Source organism: Amia ocellicauda, chromosome 4 (genome assembly GCF_036373705.1).
Source record: "Amia ocellicauda isolate fAmiCal2 chromosome 4, fAmiCal2.hap1, whole genome shotgun sequence".
Taxonomy (NCBI): Eukaryota; Metazoa; Chordata; class Actinopteri; order Amiiformes; family Amiidae; genus Amia; species Amia ocellicauda.
Window position 1 is genome coordinate 39332758 of NC_089853.1, and position 18167 is coordinate 39350924.

The 18167-nt window shown below is 43.8% G+C and overlaps 1 protein-coding gene across 2 annotated transcripts; it reads left to right on the plus strand.

The window, feature by feature from the left end:
• Positions 1–11068: 11068 nt before the first annotated feature.
• ccndbp1 (cyclin D-type binding-protein 1) lies at positions 11069–17572 on the plus strand. Of its 2 annotated transcripts, none has more exons than XM_066702117.1 (11): positions 11069–11251; positions 12543–12602; positions 12836–12915; positions 13079–13160; positions 13319–13415; positions 13725–13798; positions 13992–14068; positions 14731–14984; positions 15176–15236; positions 15594–15640; positions 16361–17572. In XM_066702117.1, exons 1-11 carry the CDS (start codon positions 11164–11166, stop codon positions 16467–16469), a joined length of 1029 nt encoding a protein of 342 aa, XP_066558214.1. In that variant the 5' UTR covers positions 11069–11163; the 3' UTR covers positions 16470–17572. The 2 variants fall into 2 exon arrangements, with proteins under 2 accessions (XP_066558214.1, XP_066558215.1); XM_066702118.1 differs by lacking the exon at positions 11069–11251 and adding an exon at positions 11406–11651.
• The last annotated feature ends 595 nt before the right edge of the window (positions 17573–18167 follow it).

Below are 18167 nucleotides of genomic sequence, written 5' to 3' on the forward strand. Positions count from 1 at the left end.
ATGTCGGGACAGGTCGGTCCAGCCGCTATATACAGCGGGGGGGGGGCAGGGGGCTCGTTTGCATATGTCATTTTAGTCAAACTATGCCAACTATTGCCAACCTCTACCACACAAAAACACGCACGAGTGAATAATTAAACTCAGAAAAATACGTCTTAAAAGTTAAATATTCAACTGAGCATCTCGTAGGATATAGAGGGGGGCGGTGGCAGTGATCCAGCAGGTTCATGCACAAATACATTGCACCATGCGTGTCCATGTAAGGGTTAAACTTTGACCAGGCCGCGTTGTGACGCAAGAGAGAACTCCGGCGCAGCTGCGGACAGCCCTCTCTCATTGGCGGGTAATCCACCTGCTGTGAATCCTGAGCTGTGATTGGCCAGCGGCGCGGGGGCTCGTGACCCGCGTGGGGAATCCTGTCCTCGAGGCGCTTGCGGTGCATTGCGGGCATGCACGCGCCTCCAGCTAACACTTCGTTCATATATACGCACAGTCCGGATAGCTAACATTTCATTTATATAAACCATATATATATATATATATATATATATAGAGAGAGAGAGAGAGAGATAGATAGATAGATAGATATATACACCATTCTGTGCTTCGATATTTATGTTTTCAATTAAAAATGTATCATTGAACTTTAAATGTGGTATTCAGTTGTAGTATGCCTCAATTATCACTCTTGCATAAAGCAATATTGGGATCTGTAAATATGGGAATATAAATATGCATATATATATATATATATATATATATATATATATATATATATATATATATATATACCTCTACCACAATATGACGCGGTAACTTGTCTTGTTCGAAAGTCGAAACACAAAGCCGAGCGCATTTACACAATTTTTGAACTTTCACTCCAATCTTCATTGCATTAAAATAGTCTTGTCTGCAAGTCTTAATAAAACTTATATCGTTTACAGTTTAGTTCCGTTGATTACCTATTTTAGCTCCATTTTAACTTATTCTATAAGCACAAACTCCCACCAAATGATTTCAAACAATTTAATACTTAACAGTTCATATTACTTAACAATCTACGTATAACATGCTTGGCTACGTGACAAAGTGGCCCATGCCCTATATTTGCAAAAATACCCAAATCCTTTTTTTTACAACAATTTGTAAGGATGTGTAATTAAAAGCGTTTTCTGATATTTCGTGAATTTAACATTTTTCTAAGCAGAGTGTTGTTAATACACACTATGTTTTAAGTTTTTTTTGGTTGTTTTTGTTCTGTTCTTTTGTCAAATGCATTGAACGTTTGGATTTTAATTTTAAATGCATCAGATTGTTTTGGTTTTGTCTTTATTTTATTGTTTTATTTGTTTTTTGATTTATCTGATGCATTTTCAGTTAATTTCAATGCATTTGACCATTTTGTTTAATTGTGTTTTTTTGGCAGTTTTGCCCTTTATCACAATTTTATTGTTTTGATTGATTTATTGCACATGTTATTTGAGTCCATGTATTTTGGTTCCTTTTTATCACGTTAAGATTTTAAAATTTTTAAGTGATTTTAGAATTGTCTTTTTTAAAAATTTGAATCAAGAGAATTAAAATGTTGTATGTTTTTATATTTGTAATTTAAAATACTTCTCCATTAAAAACAGTTTGTGTGTTTGATTGGGTCTGGGTATTTATTTACTGAAAAGTAAATTGTAAATATATATATTTATATATTCTATCTATCTCTCTCTTTCTCTCTCTCTCTCTCTCTCTCTCTCTAAATATATATGTATAACAAAGGACTGCTAGATTTTAATACACTGTATCAATTATACACATGCACACATTTCTGATCATCCAGAGTGTATAGAAGCAAATCTTGTGGTAACGCTAGTTATCGTTTGATTGATAAGAGCAGAGTAAACAGGGGTTTAACACAATGAGAAAATTAAATTTTAACACTGAGAAGAGTTACATTTTAGAGTAGAGTTAACACTGGTGAGTGAGAAGTGCAGTGTTAAATAAAATAAAAAATAAAAACACTTATAAAAGTTGTTTATTTAACTCCCTGGGAGCAGAACGTTTAACTCTGAGGCAGTGTAAAAATGCCAACTCTGTTGAAAGTGTTAATTTTACTATGGTGAGTGTGGATTATATAAACATTTTTGGAGTTAATTCAACACTGGTGAATTTACTGTGCAGAGAAACTGATAATTTTGCAGTGGTCTCTTAATTTTTTCCAGAGCTGTATATATATATACACTCACCTAAAGGATTATTAGGAACACCATACTAATACTGTGTTTGACTCCCTTTCACCAGAACTGCCTTAATTCTACGTGGCATTGATTCAACAAGGTGCTGAAAGCATTCTTTAGAAATGTTGGCCCATATTGATAGGATAGCATCTTGCAGTTGATGGAGATTTGTGGGATGCACATCCAGGGCACGAAGCTCCCGTTCCACCACATCCCAAAGATGCTCTATTGGGTTGAGATCTGGTGACTGTGGGGGCCAGTTTAGTACAGTGAACTCATTGTCATGTTCAAGAAACCAATTTGAAATGATTCGACCTTTGTGACATGGTGCATTATCCTGCTGGAAGTAGCCATCAGAAGATGGGTACATGGTGGTCATAAAGGGATGGACATGGTCAGAAACAATGCTCAGGTAGGCCGTGGCATTTCAACGATGCCCAATTGGCACTAAGGGGCCTAAAGTGTGCCAAGAAAACATCCCCCACACCATTACACCACCACCACCAGCCTGCACAGTGGTAACAAGGCATGATGGATCCATGTTCTCATTCTGTTTACGCCAAATTCTGACTCTACCATCTGAATGTCTCAACAGAAATCGAGACTCATCAGACCAGGCAACATTTTTCCAGTCCTCAACTGTCCAATTTTGGTGAGCTTGTGCAAATTGTAGCCTCTTTTTCCTATTTGTAGTGGAGATGAGTGGTACCCGGTGGGGTCTTCTGCTGTTGTAGCCCATCCGCCTCAAGGTTGTACGTGTTGTGGCTTCACAAATGCTTTGCTGCATACCTCGGTTGTAACGAGTGGTTATTTCAGTCAAAGTTGCTCTTCTATCAGCTTGAATCAGTCGGCCCATTCTCCTCTGACCTCTAGCATCAACAAGGCATTTTCGCCCACAGGACTGCCGCATACTGGATGTTTTTCCCTTTTCACACCATTCTTTGTAAACCCTAGAAATGGTTGTGCGTGAAAATCCCAGTAACTGAGCAGATTGTGAAATACTCAGACCGGCCCGTCTTGCACCAACAACCATGCCACGCTCAAAATTGCTTAAATCACCTTTCTTTCCCATTCAGACATTCAGTTTGGAGTTCAGGAGATTGTCTTGACCAGGACCACACCCCTAAATGCATTGAAGCAACTGCCATGTGATTGGTTGGTTAGATAATTGCATTAATGAGAAATTGAACAGGTGTTCCTAATAATCCTTTAGGTGAGTGTATGTGTGTGTGTGTGTGTGTGTGTGTGTGTGTGTGTGTGTGTGTATGCATAGAGAGAGAGAGAGAGAGAGAGAGAGAGAGAGAGATTAATAGTATGTGGACAGTGCTAGGTTAGTTTTAGCCTTCAGTCTGGATTCAAAACTACATTTATAAAAAGCTGCAAACTTTATTTGGATATTTTGTAGCATGGCTGTTGTCCAGTGTGTCACACACTGAAGTCTGTTCTTTCTGTAACATCTTTGTTTTACTGACTCTTGCAAAGCCTCTCACACTGGTGCTTGTTTTTCTGTTGGCAGATTAATTGAGCTCAGTTATAGAGATAATCAATTGCTAATCTTGGTAATCATCACTCATGCATTTTTCAGTTGTTTATTAAATGGTATCTTGCAGGCTGTTTTAAAAAAACAGATTACTTGTGCCTGCAGGTACAGGGGTGAAGTTATGCAACACGTTATAAATGTGTGAGACTTTTAGATTGTACCTAAGAACCCTATTAACAGCACAGTACTGGCAATCATTAAACCCGTCCAGAACGCACTGTACCCGTGCTCGGAATGCCCAATGATAAGACCCAGCTCTACAGGCACCCAGGTCCTATGGGCACCCTACTGCAACTGGTAGCTCCCAGCCTCCGCTTGGGCACTGGCTGCACTGCTGCTTATGCTCAGGACTCAGGCAAGACACGGCTGGGTCACACCATGCAGCCGTGTCTTGGATGTGACACAGGAACACAAAACATAATAAATGTCTGCCTCTGTAAACCAGAATATTTATGTTGGTGGTGTAATATTGAAAAGGAAATAAAAGTCAACAATTAAACTGACCTGTGAAGACTATACTACTGTCCTACGAACCCTTTATGGCCACAACACATCCTCCACATGCCAGGCAGAAAGGTTTAATGATATACAGGGAAAGACACAAACAACCTGGCTGTGAACTCTACTTCAGATAGCACACTGTGACACTGATCACAGACAGCTGTTTTCGGTCCACAGTGTACGCTGCTGCTGAAAAACATGTTTTCCCTGACTGTCCCTTAAGAAAGCCTGTTGTTGAATACCTTTGTAATAACCTGTTGTGTCCCTACCGAAGCAAGGGCACCACTGATGTTCAATGTTTTTCTTATTTCCATCCCCTCAGATGCCATGTTTGCAGTACAAACATACACAAAGCAGCATCTGCTGGTCTCTCGATGAGCACCGTGTCTTTTGTTCTCTCTTAAACCAGTAGATTTTATTGGTTAAGACAATCAATTCAATAGATTTGTGTGTGTGTGTGTGTGTGTGTGTGTGGTGTGTGTATAAGTATGTACACACACTCTCTCTCAGACACACACACTCTAATGTAAGACTACTCTTCTTAGATTTCTATGTATTTATTTTTAAATGTATTGATACTAGACACAGGTCACCTTGCACCCTGAAATGATCAAAAACACCATGAACAAAAACAAGGGCCCTGAGATTGTTACTGTTCTTATACAGCATTCACTGGCACTAGGTATACACACACTTACGCACAATCAGTTAGATAAAACTCTCAGAATTCTTGAAAAATTAACAATTAACCTCCCCTCCCCTTCTCGCTCACAGCGTGTTAACTCACAGCATCCAAACTGGCTGATCTGGCCTGTGACCTGTTTTATTGCGATGATACGGAGAGACCAGGATGTTGTTTGGGAGCCAGTGCAGCTGAGTTAGGCACGTAACCAGCTGCAAAACAGGCCAGCGTTGTACAGGAGAGGGGTGGAGGGGAGGGAGGGAGGTGGGAGTTGGGGGTGGTTTGGGTGCTGGAAACAGGAGCAAACAGGTCTTGTTACTGTGGGGGCAAAGTGTGAATGATGGCATAGACCACACTGCACCACTTGGCCACAGCCCATGACCTGGTGTCCCAATCTCGCTGTTCCCCGCTGACACAGCTGCAGGGAAGGCCGTGGCCCTGCTGAATACACTGTGGAAACTCCAGCACAGCTGCTCAGACACAGAGCACCAGCACTGGGCTGCTGCCTGAGGGACAGACATGGACACACATCCTGTTTCCTGGAGAAAGTTAACAAAAAAGATACAAACATAAGCACACACACACACACATATTATAAAAATGAACACTCCTCTCCCACTATGTGGCAGTGCTCCAGTTTTCAGTGGTAATTATTCTATCTTTGTAAATCATTGCAGTGTATAGATGTGTCTCTGTTGTCCGTTTGATTGTTGTCGTTTGTTTGTTCATTGGTTTACAGAGAAGGGATTCCAACAGTACTTAAAGAAATGAGGGAAAGTATTTATAGTCCGCTAACTAAAATATTCCTAAAGACGCTTAGAACAGGGGATGTGCCAACTGACTGAAGACAGCACATGTCATACCAATCCACAAGAAAGAGGACAAAACTGAGCCAGGAAATTACAGACCAATCAGTCCCACCTGCATCACCTGTAAAATGTTGGAGAAAATGATTAGACAGAAAATAGAGGAGCATCTTAATGAAAAACATATTCTTGGAGATAGTCAACATGGGTTTAGACGAGGCAGATCATGTCTTACTAATTTATTATAACTGCAGCTGTAGATCATGTGAAAGCATATGATATGATATACTTAGATTTTCAAAAAGCTTTTGATACGGTTCCACACCAAAGACTGATCCTCAAATTGGAAGCTGTAGGCATTCAGGGTAATGTAAGTAGATGGATTATGAACTGGTTGATGTATAGGAAACAGAGGGTGTCGATTAGAGGAATTGCTTCTAACTGGAGTGAGGTTGTTAGTGGAGATCCACAGGGATCAGTACTAGGGCCTTTGCTTTTTCTAATCTATATTAATGATCTGGACTCTGGGATAGTTAGCAACCTTGTCAAATTTGCAGATGATACTAAAATAGGTGGCTCGCCAGATACAATCTCGGCAGCACAGGCTATTCAAAGGGACTTAGATAATATTCAGTTGTGGGCCGACGCCTGGCAGATGAAATTCGATGTGGACAAGTGCAAGGTAGTACATGCAGGTAACAAAAATGTCCACTATAATGACACTATGGGAGGAATAGAACTAGATGAAGTAACGCAGGAGAAAGACCTAGGAGTCTATGTGGACTCCTCACTTTCTCCATCCAAACAATGTGGGGAAGCAATAAAAAAGGCAAACACAATGCTAGGGTATATTGTCAAAAGTGTAGAATTGAGAACAAGGGCAGTGATGTTCAGACTGTACAATGCACTAGTTAGAGCTCATCTGGATACTGTGTGCAGTTCTGGGCTCCACACTTGAAGAAAGATATCGCTGCTCTAGAGGCAGTTCAGAGGAGAGCAACCAGACTTATTCCAGGTCTGAAGGGAATGTCCTACTGAGAGACTGAGGAACTGAACCTTTTCACCCTGGAACAGAGGAGACTACGTGGGGACTTGATCCAAGTCTTCAAAATCATGAAAGGCATCGACCACATCAAACCAGAGGAGCTTTTCCAGATCAGCAGGGACACACGCACCCGGGGACACAAATGGAAATTGGGCTTCAAGGCATTCAAGACAGAAAACAGGAGACACTTCTTCACACAGAGAGTTAATCTGTACAAACTCCCCAGCGATGTGGCTGAAGCTGAAAGTTTGGGAACATTCAAGAACAGACTGGATAGGATCCTTGGATCACTTAGTTATTAATGGACACCAAACGAGCACGATGGGGCGAATGGCCTCCTCTCGACTGGACACTTTCTTATGTTCTAATGTTCTTATTCAGAACAATGTCTCTAATGCACGCAGGCAGTACAGTTGCACAGCATGCCTTCAGTATAACACAGAACAGAACAGACATGTTTAACATCCTCTGATGACCTGATTCAGCAGACCTGGATGGTTGAAGTGATGCATTGAAGAACAGCGGTATACTCCCCGCAATGGAGTTTACTTTTATTTTCTATTTTCCCTGTTGAAATACAGCTTGCAACAGATTCAGCTGCTCTGATGCAGATATCGCTGTCTAGCTGTATTGCGCACTGTCATACTGATGTCAAAGGTAGCACCTCAGCGGTGCAGTATGGCAAGCCGTTGTGACATTTAATCCATAATTACTGATATCAAGAATACAATTGCTGATATCAAGAATGATCTGGTATTTGTATTGTTGATATAAGAAATTGTTTTTTTGATATCAGAAATTGTATTTTGGATATCAGAAATTGGATTCTTGATATCAAAAATGCATACTAAATAGCATCCGGTTCTACTTTTGATATCAAAAATGCATACTAATTAACATCCATTTTCGGCTGCTTTCCATGTTATAGTTCCTCTGCTTCTTTGGAAAAGTCCCCAGTAGATATAACTGAGCTCTCAGACTGGCCTCCTGTCATTGTTAATGTCTGGCACTGCCTGTTCACTGTGAACAACCTCAGCGGTATTGCAATCTCTATGGCATTTTTCCTGTTTATTTTTGTGTTTCTCTTTGATAGTACCATATGCATTTATTTTATATCAAATGAAAGAACAAGTTGTGGCCTTTCGTATTATAAGGGCTAGTCGGCTGACAGAGTACAAACACAAACTCGAGCAGCTGCACATCAGTCCTGCACATTGTGAGAAACGGCCCACTGTGCCAGCCTGGAGCTCAGGCTAGGAAGACCCGACATACGAGTCACACATCGTTTGAAAGTTCCTGGTCTCTAGTTTCTATATTTTATTTTATTTTATTATTTATATGTTGATAAATGTATTTGATACATTTTTTATAATGATCTGAAAATAATAGGGCGGAGTGTAAAGGGTTAAGTTACACCTCAACGGATGTTAATTATTATGCATTTTTGATAGCAAAAATAAAACCGGATGCTAATTAGTATACATTCCTGATATCAAGAATACAATTTCTGATATCAAACATACATTTGTTGATATCACCAACTGGCAGTTTATTCTTGATATCAGCAATTATGGATGAAATGTCACGACGGCTTGCCATAGTGCCGCGCTCTGCAATTGCAGTTTGTATTACATTTGTTGTCTGTTGGTGCCACAGCTCCCCCTAGTGTTATTATTTTGTAATGCACCTCGTCCCAGACGCATTCTACTACCAAGACCGAGCGGCCTAATGAAAGCAGGTTTGGCGTTGAGATGTACAGTGGAGGAGCCTCCTGCCCTGGTGGCAATTTAATACGAGCCTGAGCACCTGGGTGTCGGAGCAGGAGCAGCGTTTGCACCTGTGAGAGTTCGTTTGAGCCTTTTTTAATTCAATGTCTTCCCAATTCCACCACTTTGCAAACTGAATCTGTCAGCAATACTGGTGTCATTTCATGTGTCCTACTGTAACTGTCATTTAGGGGTGTTTTATTATCATTATGATGATGATGACGATGATGATGATGATGATGATGATGTTGACCGCATGCATTGCACACATCACAGAGCCGCACTACGCTGCGGACGGGGGGCTGCCCTGTGACCCCCGCTGACCTCGGTGCGGTGCGTGCGGGACCGCGGAGCAGGGGCGTCATGCAGCTCAATGTTTTTTTTGTTTTTTTTTTGGGGGGGGGGAATTCAGAAAACAAATGACTGTTGCAAATGGTTGGTATTTAATTATTTTTACTCCATCTATACGGTATTCTAAGGTATTGTACATAGTGTTATTTAATGTACTGCTCCACATACATATTCAATAGTATTGCTCATTAAAAATGGTGTGCAATGCATACTGTATTGTACAAACTATAAGAACAATTAGGTCAGTGTAATTGCAACTGAAGCTTTAATTACTAAAGCATTTATTTGGTCTTGTACTATTTCTGTCTTAACTGTGTCACCCTAAACAATAATCACCACTTCCTACCTGTCTGACCCTCACTGGTGCTGCTGCTACTGACACTACAGCTGGTTTCAAGGGACACTTCAGTCTCAGGGCGTAAAAATAAATACATTGAATATGCTTTAATATATCTTATATGTTAATAAGTAGTTTTAGCAACACATACTGAATGTACCCTTTTTGTGGCTGTAACCCACTCTATGAGGGATGTGAATAATTCTGGAGGCAACTATACCTGTGGGTCTAGTTAGTAGTATTACTGGATATGACTTTTGTTTTTTCTTCTCTGCTAATTTAAGTTTAGAATTTGAAATGCAGGAAAAGCACATCAACACATATTAATAAATATTAATAAAGTACCAAAAGTAAAATGTTTGACAGCAAAAACATTTAATATACATTTTTTTAATACAATTTTGCATTTTTGTAAAAACACAATTATTGACTCAATACATTATAAAACAATCATACAAGAGATAAAACAACAATGCCTGTTTTAATGTACTTAAATATTGTTCTAAGCAGCTTGCAAGACTTATTAAAAACAGAACATTACCACAAGGATGAAACAGCTGTACAGGTACCTTTGACAGGAACAGTGAAGGAGGTGAGGTTCCAGTCTGTACAGGTCAGGGCTCACCACAGTAATGCATTTCATTACAATATTTAGTTGCAGACACTTATAATGGCTACCCATGATCATGTTGCGTTTCCATTGAGGTAAATGTGTTGCCACATGTATTCACATACGTGGATGAAGTGGGATTCAATTTGCCCGGAGTGAGCAGACGCAGGAGGAGCCTCATCAGTGACAGAGCCACAGTCAGTGTGCCAGGCCCGAGAGGTGCGATATTGCCATGTGTGCAGCATCTCAAGAGAAGGTGATCTATGTTTGCTCATACAATACAGCACACATAACTGCATTCCCTGACCTTGTACAATAAAATTGTACCCCCTGAAGAGAGAGCTCGTGAGGCTTGATATGCCAAACTTTGTAACAATTACATTTTTTTTGCTTTTTTATGTAATTTTTTAGTCGTAACCAGCTTGGTCCTGAGTATCTTCAGAGGACTTGAGTCACTGTAAAGTATTTCCAGCTTCATTCGATGTGAACATTACTGTAACTGAATATAGTACAATATTTTGTCAAAGTATTTTTTGCTGTTGAGTGAAATTGTTTCTACTTTGGCCTTCTTGATATGAGTCACTCAGCGAACATGAGTTCAGCTCATGCTGTGGTGAAATGTTTAATATGTACGCTTATTTTACAAACAAGCAGAAGACAAAGAGAGCATGTACAGGGCTGACCGTGTCATATTGATGCTCACAGTTAGTGTTTTCTGTGCCATTGAAAGTGGCTGATAGAAAAAAAAAACGTTTAATTAACTGACAAATTATACTGTTTTGATGGACTGATTTAATTGTGACATGTATTTGCTGTTTTGAGAGTCTGTGCATTTTGCAAGGGATTTGTGTCATTTTGGCCAAAGGTGTTTCAGTTTGGAGCACTTGTTAAAAGTTAATTGAGTTTGGAGAATGTGCTCAAGCAATCGAGAGAAGCTGAAACTCCTGCGTGTAAGAAGAAGACAAACATTTGGGAGATTTGTTTGGCTCTTGCTATTAGCGCAGATTAACATCAATTTTCTTGAATTAAATGTCTTCCCAATTCCACCACATTCAGCAATGCTGGTGTCATTCCATGTCTCCTAGCGTAGCTGCCGGTCAGGGATGCTTTATTACCATGGCATGCTTGCCCACGTCACATGTTAAACTCCATATCCCACTGTCCTTTGCGCACGGCGTGACGGCGTCGCCTGCATTGCCTTCCGGTACGACCTGCCGTGCCGCCGCGTCCTCGGCTCGGCGACAACACAGCGGCGCACGTCGGTTCCGCGGGTCCTGCTGTGCGGAGGAGCGGCGACATGAGCGCCGACAACGCTGCGGCGGACGGCACGGTGCCTCTGCGCAACCTGCTGAACTCGGTGCGCTGCGTGCGGGACCGGGTGAGAGGTACGGCGGCGACGCGGGCGGGCCTGTCTCGATGGGATTAGGCGAGGAGCCGCAGGGAGGAGGCCCGCTCTGGGACCTCGCACGGCGGGACGGCTGCCCCTGCCCATGCCGGTTTGCACGCTGAGCCGGAAGGATCGCGCCGTGTCAGCCCGGCGGGTCCCGCTCCTCCGCGCCGCGGCTCTGCTCATGCGTGCGGGCAGTGCGATGTGCTTTGTTGCGGTCGGCAGAGGGCGGTGTACGGGTGTGCAGCAGGGGTGCGCACAGCGAGCAGAAATGGCTTAAAATCCTCTGCATTCACGACAAGAGCGACAGTGAAAAGTGGGTTTAGAGGACAGTGTGTCTCCGGCGAGGAAGAGGCCCTGTGATCGGAGCTTACGCGTCTGCTGCGGCCGATAAGCGGGTTAGAGAGGCAACGCCCCGGGAGGTCTACATCTGGACTTGATATTGTTGTTATTTATTTAGCCTATTTATTACTATTTATGTTCATCGCTTTTATGCATGTGGACAGTCTTGGATAAAGTACAACTGCGTTAAAATAAGCTCAATACAATTAATTTTAAATTGCAATTTAGCTGGAGAATAAAACCCATACAGAGAATACTAAAACATCAGCAGTGTTAAAAAGTCAGTTTTAGAAAGCCATTGTGTACAGAGAGTGAGGGTGTGTTTCTAATAAAACATGGCATCAGTGGTTGCACAGGCTGGTAGGGAATTAACATCTCAGTTAAATAATTAGGGGCCTTTCCAGTCAGTGCTTTGTATGTTAGCAAAATGATCTTAAAGTATAGTGGAAGCCAGTGCAGAGAAGCCAACACAGGAGTGATGTGGGCCCATCTCTGTTTCTGTTAAATCCCGGCAGCTGCTCTCTGCACAAGCTGTTGGCGTGATCTGTGATCCCAGAGAACAGTGCGTCGCAATACTCTAATCTGGAAGGGTGAACAAAGCATGGAGCAATTTCTCAGCATCAGATGAAGAGAGAAACGTTCTAATTTGAGTAATGCTTCTCAGATGATAAAAGGACACTTTAGTAACGTGATGAATATGAGATTCGAAGCTTGAATCAGAATAAAAATGTATCCCCGGATTTCTCCCCACAGATTTTACATCAGAGTTCAGGTTTCTATTTTAGTCAACTCGGTCTGTCTCTGAGAACCTCTTAATAATGCTTCTGTCCTATTGTGGGAAATACATTACAGTACACATCAGCGAAGGGCCAAGAGTAAAGTCATACCAAGGCGATGCAACCATAACAACATTCCTGCACTAACAAGTGTCATTTGCTTGTTTACAGATGGAGAGTCCAAGGAGGCGAGTGAGGATTTCAATATGCAGCACTTCTGGGATGCTCTAGGCTGAGTATTGTTTGTATTTGCTTGTTTACCACATTTAGGACCCCCCAAGCCCCCCCCCCAGACACACACTGACATCTGTCCCTCTGTTATTCTATCCCTCCCCCTCTATAAGTTCTGCTTTCTGTGTCTTCATTTCCACTACCTCCTGCACTCTGTTACCCAGTTGAATGAAGGTCGCTGCACACAGGAAGCATCCAGGAAGGGGAGCTCATGTGTTGTTTTGCTGGTACAGGTCAGGCATTCAAGGCTGCGTCCCAGGAGGCTACCAGACTGAGCCTAGCCTTCTCCAAGCCCCCCCTGCCTTCCCCTGATGTAAGTGGCTGTTGGGTTGTTGTTTATTGAGGGGGACAGGGAATTTTCTTTCCTTTTCAATATTAAGCAGAGGGTCATGTTCCCAGACAGGCTGGAATCATGTGCACCGCCTTGGTAGCAAGTCTGGGATCGCGTGTTAATCTTCTTCCCTCCTCTCCCTCAGGGCTGTGACCAACTCGCAGACTCCATTCAGAAGAGTGTCCTAGCACTGGCTACAGTCTACTACTGGCTCCCCAAAAGCCAAGGTGAAGCTCTCCACTGTGTATCTATCTTTGTGCACATTTGTCATTGTGTTCAGTTCGTCCTCCTCTGTGTATTTGTTCGAGTATGTATTGTGGAGACAGTCTCTGTGCATCTCTGCCTGCCCCAGTGTGTCTCTGAGTGACAGTGCCCTCTCCCCCAGGCATCACTCTGCGCCGGATGGTCCGCGACGCCACGGCGGAGGTGCTGGGGGGCGTGGCACAGCTGATTGAGGTCATCCTCAGCTCCCCCCTGCAGAGGTACTGCTGCCTACCACTGCTGTTCCTCACTGACAGCACCTCTGCTAATGTTAGATTGTATGAACATCACTGGTGTCCTCACTGGTCTCGTTCTGGGTCAGTAAAAGCTCCGCAGGCCTGGTCCTCGGGAGCCACAGAGCTCAATCCTTTATCGGTAACTAAATTATCCACCAGCACAGACATGGTAAAGAACTTAATGTAGTGGATCTTTTTCTAAGTCATCTGGAGCTCTGCTCTAAGGACCAACCAGCTGGAGACTCTCTGGAAGTGGGGTGTTACTGACCTCTCATGTCTCGCATTTCTCCACAGTTTATCCCAGGAGCAGCTGACCTCGACTGGCGGAGTGTGGTCGTCCTGTGACCAGTTCACACACCTGCCTAGAGGTACGGTGTCCTGAGTTCACCTTCCCAGCATGACTTACTGTTTGATGTTATTGTACTGCTCTGGGTTGTGTAAGGGCAGTGATGTCATTCTCAAAGCTCTTTCCCTGTGCCAGTGCCAATGGAAAATACTACTACTACTATAATACTATTCAGAGGATGGGTAACACCCCCCTTCTCTCGCTTTTCCCTGTAGACAACCAGATGGCCGTGCTGGGAGTGCTGTCCTCCTGCTTTGGTGTGGTTAAGGACGCCATAGAGGAGATGGAGCAGGTGATGGGACTGTGTGTGTGTGTGTGTGTGTGTGTGTGTGTGTGTGTGTGTGTGTGTGTGTGTGTGTGTGTGTGTGTGTGTGTGTGTGTGTGTGTGTGTGCCCGCGTAGGCGGTATAGCTGAATGGGTTCCATCCCAACTTAAAACAAGAAAAGGAATTGTAATTAAGGAACTGTCAGGGATTGTTGAGAAGGTCAACTATAGTTTGGCATGGATCCATGGCCCACTGGAATAATGAAGCTCCTGTATCAAATCTGTATTGGATGTTTGTCATTGCGTCTCTCCATGACAGGACAGAAGTCTGTCTTTACAGTTCCTCTGCACTGAGAATTCACACTGAAGTTAGAACCTCTTTCCCAGTTCGCAAAGAAATTCAGAAAGTAGTGTGACCCCCCCCCCCCCCCCCCCTTCCAACTGCCAGTGACAAACCCTTACCCTGTGGCAGATACTTAGGTAATTTCAACAGAGAGGAAAACCTTTCATTTGGTTGATTGAATGCATGTATGTTCGTGAGGCACAACCCACTGTGTAGAGGCTTTTGGCATCAAACTTAACCGCAGCTGATTTAGGGCTACAGGGTCTTTGTGATTCACAGGAAGGGTGACATTTTGCCCTCCCTCTACTGCCCCAAATCTCAAAACTCTCTCACTCCCCCGGGTTCAGGCGCAGTCGGACAGTTTGGACCCTTTCAGCGACGTCCTGGACGACGAGGGGCTGGACAGCCGGGGGAACCAGGACACCTACTGGTCAGAGGCGGACCGGCGGCTGCTGTCCCCCTGCCAGGGCCTGATGAAAGCGTCTCGTGCCTGCCTGAAGAAGCTGATGGCCGCGGTGCGCGGTCACGGCAGGGTGGACACGCCCGAGAGCATCGCACAGCTGGACGACATCGCGGACATCACCAAGGACATCAGCCCCAGGTGGGTGTGCTGCCTCGAACCCCAGCGGCAGCTGTAAATTGCGACAGGGCCAGCTGCAGTCACGTCGCCGTGAACTCCGCCGCATCAACAACGAACAAGATCCTGTTTCTCTACATGTCCGCATGCTGTACGATCGCTACTCATTCAGGAGTCTGTGTTAATGGCTCTCCCTGTCTCTCCCTCCCTCTCAGTGTCGATGACCTGGCCCTCAGTCTGTACCCACCCATGAACTACGCAGGAGTACAAATGAATGTAAGCCTGTTTGACTATTACCATATCCACTGTAATTACTATTACTCTCACTGTGAGCAACACCTGCTGTAAACGGTGACACCACCAATCTTGGCACTCTGGTGAAAGGGTGTCTGTAAGGCCAGCAGGCAGGGTCTGGAATCGCTGGGGTGGGGGGGTGTTCAGAAGAACCCCATGACATGTAAACCTGCTGTGGAGGAAAGGTGTTCATCATTGGCAGTGGCACTGCTTTGTCCAATTGAGTTTCAATTGTAGGGTGTGCATCCAGGTGCTCCCAGGGCTTTTCGCGGCACTGTGTATGCAGTTACATCAGGTTGGCAGACGAGTCCCTAATGAGTGGGTGTGTTGTCTTTGCAGGCTGCCACCCTTGCCTCGGTCCTGAGGAAAGTGCTCCAGATTACCAGGTGAGAGTGGGGGAGGACCCTTCCTTTAGACTGTGGCTGCAGTGTTGAGTCGTGGGCCTTTGCTTCGGTCACCGCAGGCAGGCGTGCATGTGGAGCGAGTTTAGTTCCCCCTCTTTATTATCCAGTGCAATGGCTTAGCACAGGACAGTGATTTATACCATGCTTTTTTTAAATCATAATAATTGTGAGGAGGGGTGGGGATTAGAGAGTGCCGAGAACTGTTTTTAATGGGAGTAAAATGAACCATTCAGAACCACAGACCCTGGGGTTGTGCACTGTCATATAGTGGGTGGAAAGGGTCAGTTTCATAGGAAGTGATGTGTTAAAAATGGGACCTGGCGAGGATGTAGTGTTTCTTTGTTCACGATGTCTCACACATTCCAGCATTGCTCTTGGAGACAGTCACAGACATGGTCAAGAGTTGGCACAAGATAAAGACTTTTTGATTTTACTGTTATTTTGAAAATGTGTGATTTGCTTGTAAATAAACAAATGCATACATTGACATTATCATGCACACACATTCAAACACACTCACACACACACACTGACACTCACACTCATACACACAATAAGTTAAGTGAGAAACAACCCCCCTGCTAATCTTGGTGTATTACAGAGTTGTACTGTTGTGTTGTGATCCAGGCCAGCAGCCCTGATTTAACCACTCTGACACCCCACCCCGCTAACCCCACACCCCTCTGTCTCGGCCATCGCCAGGGCCAGTCACGTGTGCACGGAGAGTGAGTTGACCTGGGTGCAGTTCCTGGAAGGAGCTGTCGACCACAACATGCAGAGAGTCACAGAGCTGACACAGGCCTCGGTGTAGGGCACCAGTCAGCGCCAAGGCCACAGGCCACAGTGCCATGGTCACAGCTGCGGACCAGCTATGGGGGACTCTGAGCGTGTGAGTGTGTGTGTAGACAGTGCTCCCTGTCTTATTAGAAATGAGTGTCCTTAACTCAAATGTTGTCTTTTGCAACACAACATCAACCCCAAAATCTGAGCAGGTTCAAACACAGCAGTTTCTGGTCTGTTCTTCTTTTTCAGAAGAAAATGCTTTTATATGGCTGGGCTGTGTGTGTGTGTGTATGTATGTATGTATGTATGTATGTATGTACACGTGTACTTAAGTGTGTATATATAGGCACACAGTATTTAAATAATGCTTGTAAATGCTTCGGAAAATGCATAGTGATTTCACCCATAAATAATGGATAACTGAAGAAGATTGAGTGTGATGGGTACAGTTTATTAAAAGTAACCAAAGTTATTTAACTGCCACACTGTGTCCCAGCACATCTCTACTGTGGCACCATACCATCACCCAACTGTGGCAGCCACAGGACGCACCCTGGGGTATTAGCTGTTGTCTTAATCTCATTACGCAGTCGAGTCAGAATGACTGTTGTAACAGAATAGCAGGTGAGTCAATAGGGAGTGAAAGGTAGGACCTTGGCTTCACGGCAGATCAATTTACAGGGAAAGAAGCAAAAGAACCCCCTCTGCTCCGTGCAGAGGAGTCTTTAGACACTGAATACACCTTTAATGTGTAAAAGACTGAAGACTTTTTATGTAAAAGGCAAACCAAGTTGGCCGGGACTGCTGGGCACTGGTTTTCTGCTCACTCCAAGGCAGGGGCAGGAAACTACAGGGCTCAGAAGGCAGCAGGGGCGTATGTATGTGCAAAAATTGAGACTTTATTAAGGTTGAAGCACAGCTGTGGCCAAAGTGCTGATCGCACAGTGCTTCAGCACCGCCAGCTGCACCCAATCCACTGATGGCAGACCATCCTGCGCCCACAAGCAGCCGACCTGTCACAGCTGACTCAACAACAGTCCTAGCAACCTGGAAAACCAAGGAAGGGTGTGTGTACGCCCTCGGTCTGAGGAATGCCTCTCTCTCTGAGAACAATAAATTGATTATTTGTGATTTTTCTTTTTCCATTGGCATTATTATCTGTGTATCAGAAATATATAGTTGGATCACCATGCTTTCTTGAAGCTGTATACTTTTTACAGTGACCCTGTGTTTTGGTAGCAGGATTGTGCATTATCACAAGTTACAGCGACAGAGAGGAGAAATCTCATTCAAAGCTTTGTGTAGGAGGGCTGAAACATTTGGTTTCTTACTGTGCCTAGATTTGACACAGCTGCTGTTTATTTGGGGTTCTGGTTAATGGCTTGTTTTGTTGACTTTCCTTTTACTTTCTACAAGGGTTGCTTTCAAGTGTCCATTCAGTGTTGAAGGCAGGATAGAAATGTTCCCTGTGAAACATAGAAGACCCATGGAAAAGTGGTCACCAGTCAATAGAGCCAAGGTGCAGCAAACTATATAGTTTTATTCACTGTGCGCAGGGAGAGCACCTCTGTGTCAGACAGTACAGAAACAACACTCAGATTTCTGAGTTCACAACATTACTTTATATTCTTTTACTCTAATCGTTATTGTCCTCTCATTCTAGGCAGGATGCCAAGTCTCTTCTCTGCGATTGACCAGATAAAGTTCTACATACAAAATGTTATGA

Excerpts from the sequence above, each read along its gene's own strand:
- ccndbp1 (XM_066702117.1), top strand. The coding sequence starts at position 11,164 with ATGAGCGCCGACAACGCTGCGGCGGACGGCACGGTGCCTCTGCGCAAC. Across the intron at positions 12,916-13,078 it reads CCCCCCTGCCTTCCCCTGAT|GGCTGTGACCAACTCGCAGA; the intron begins GTAAGTGGCTGT and ends CCTCTCCCTCAG. Across the intron at positions 13,416-13,724 it reads CTCAGCTCCCCCCTGCAGAG|TTTATCCCAGGAGCAGCTGA; the intron begins GTACTGCTGCCT and ends ATTTCTCCACAG.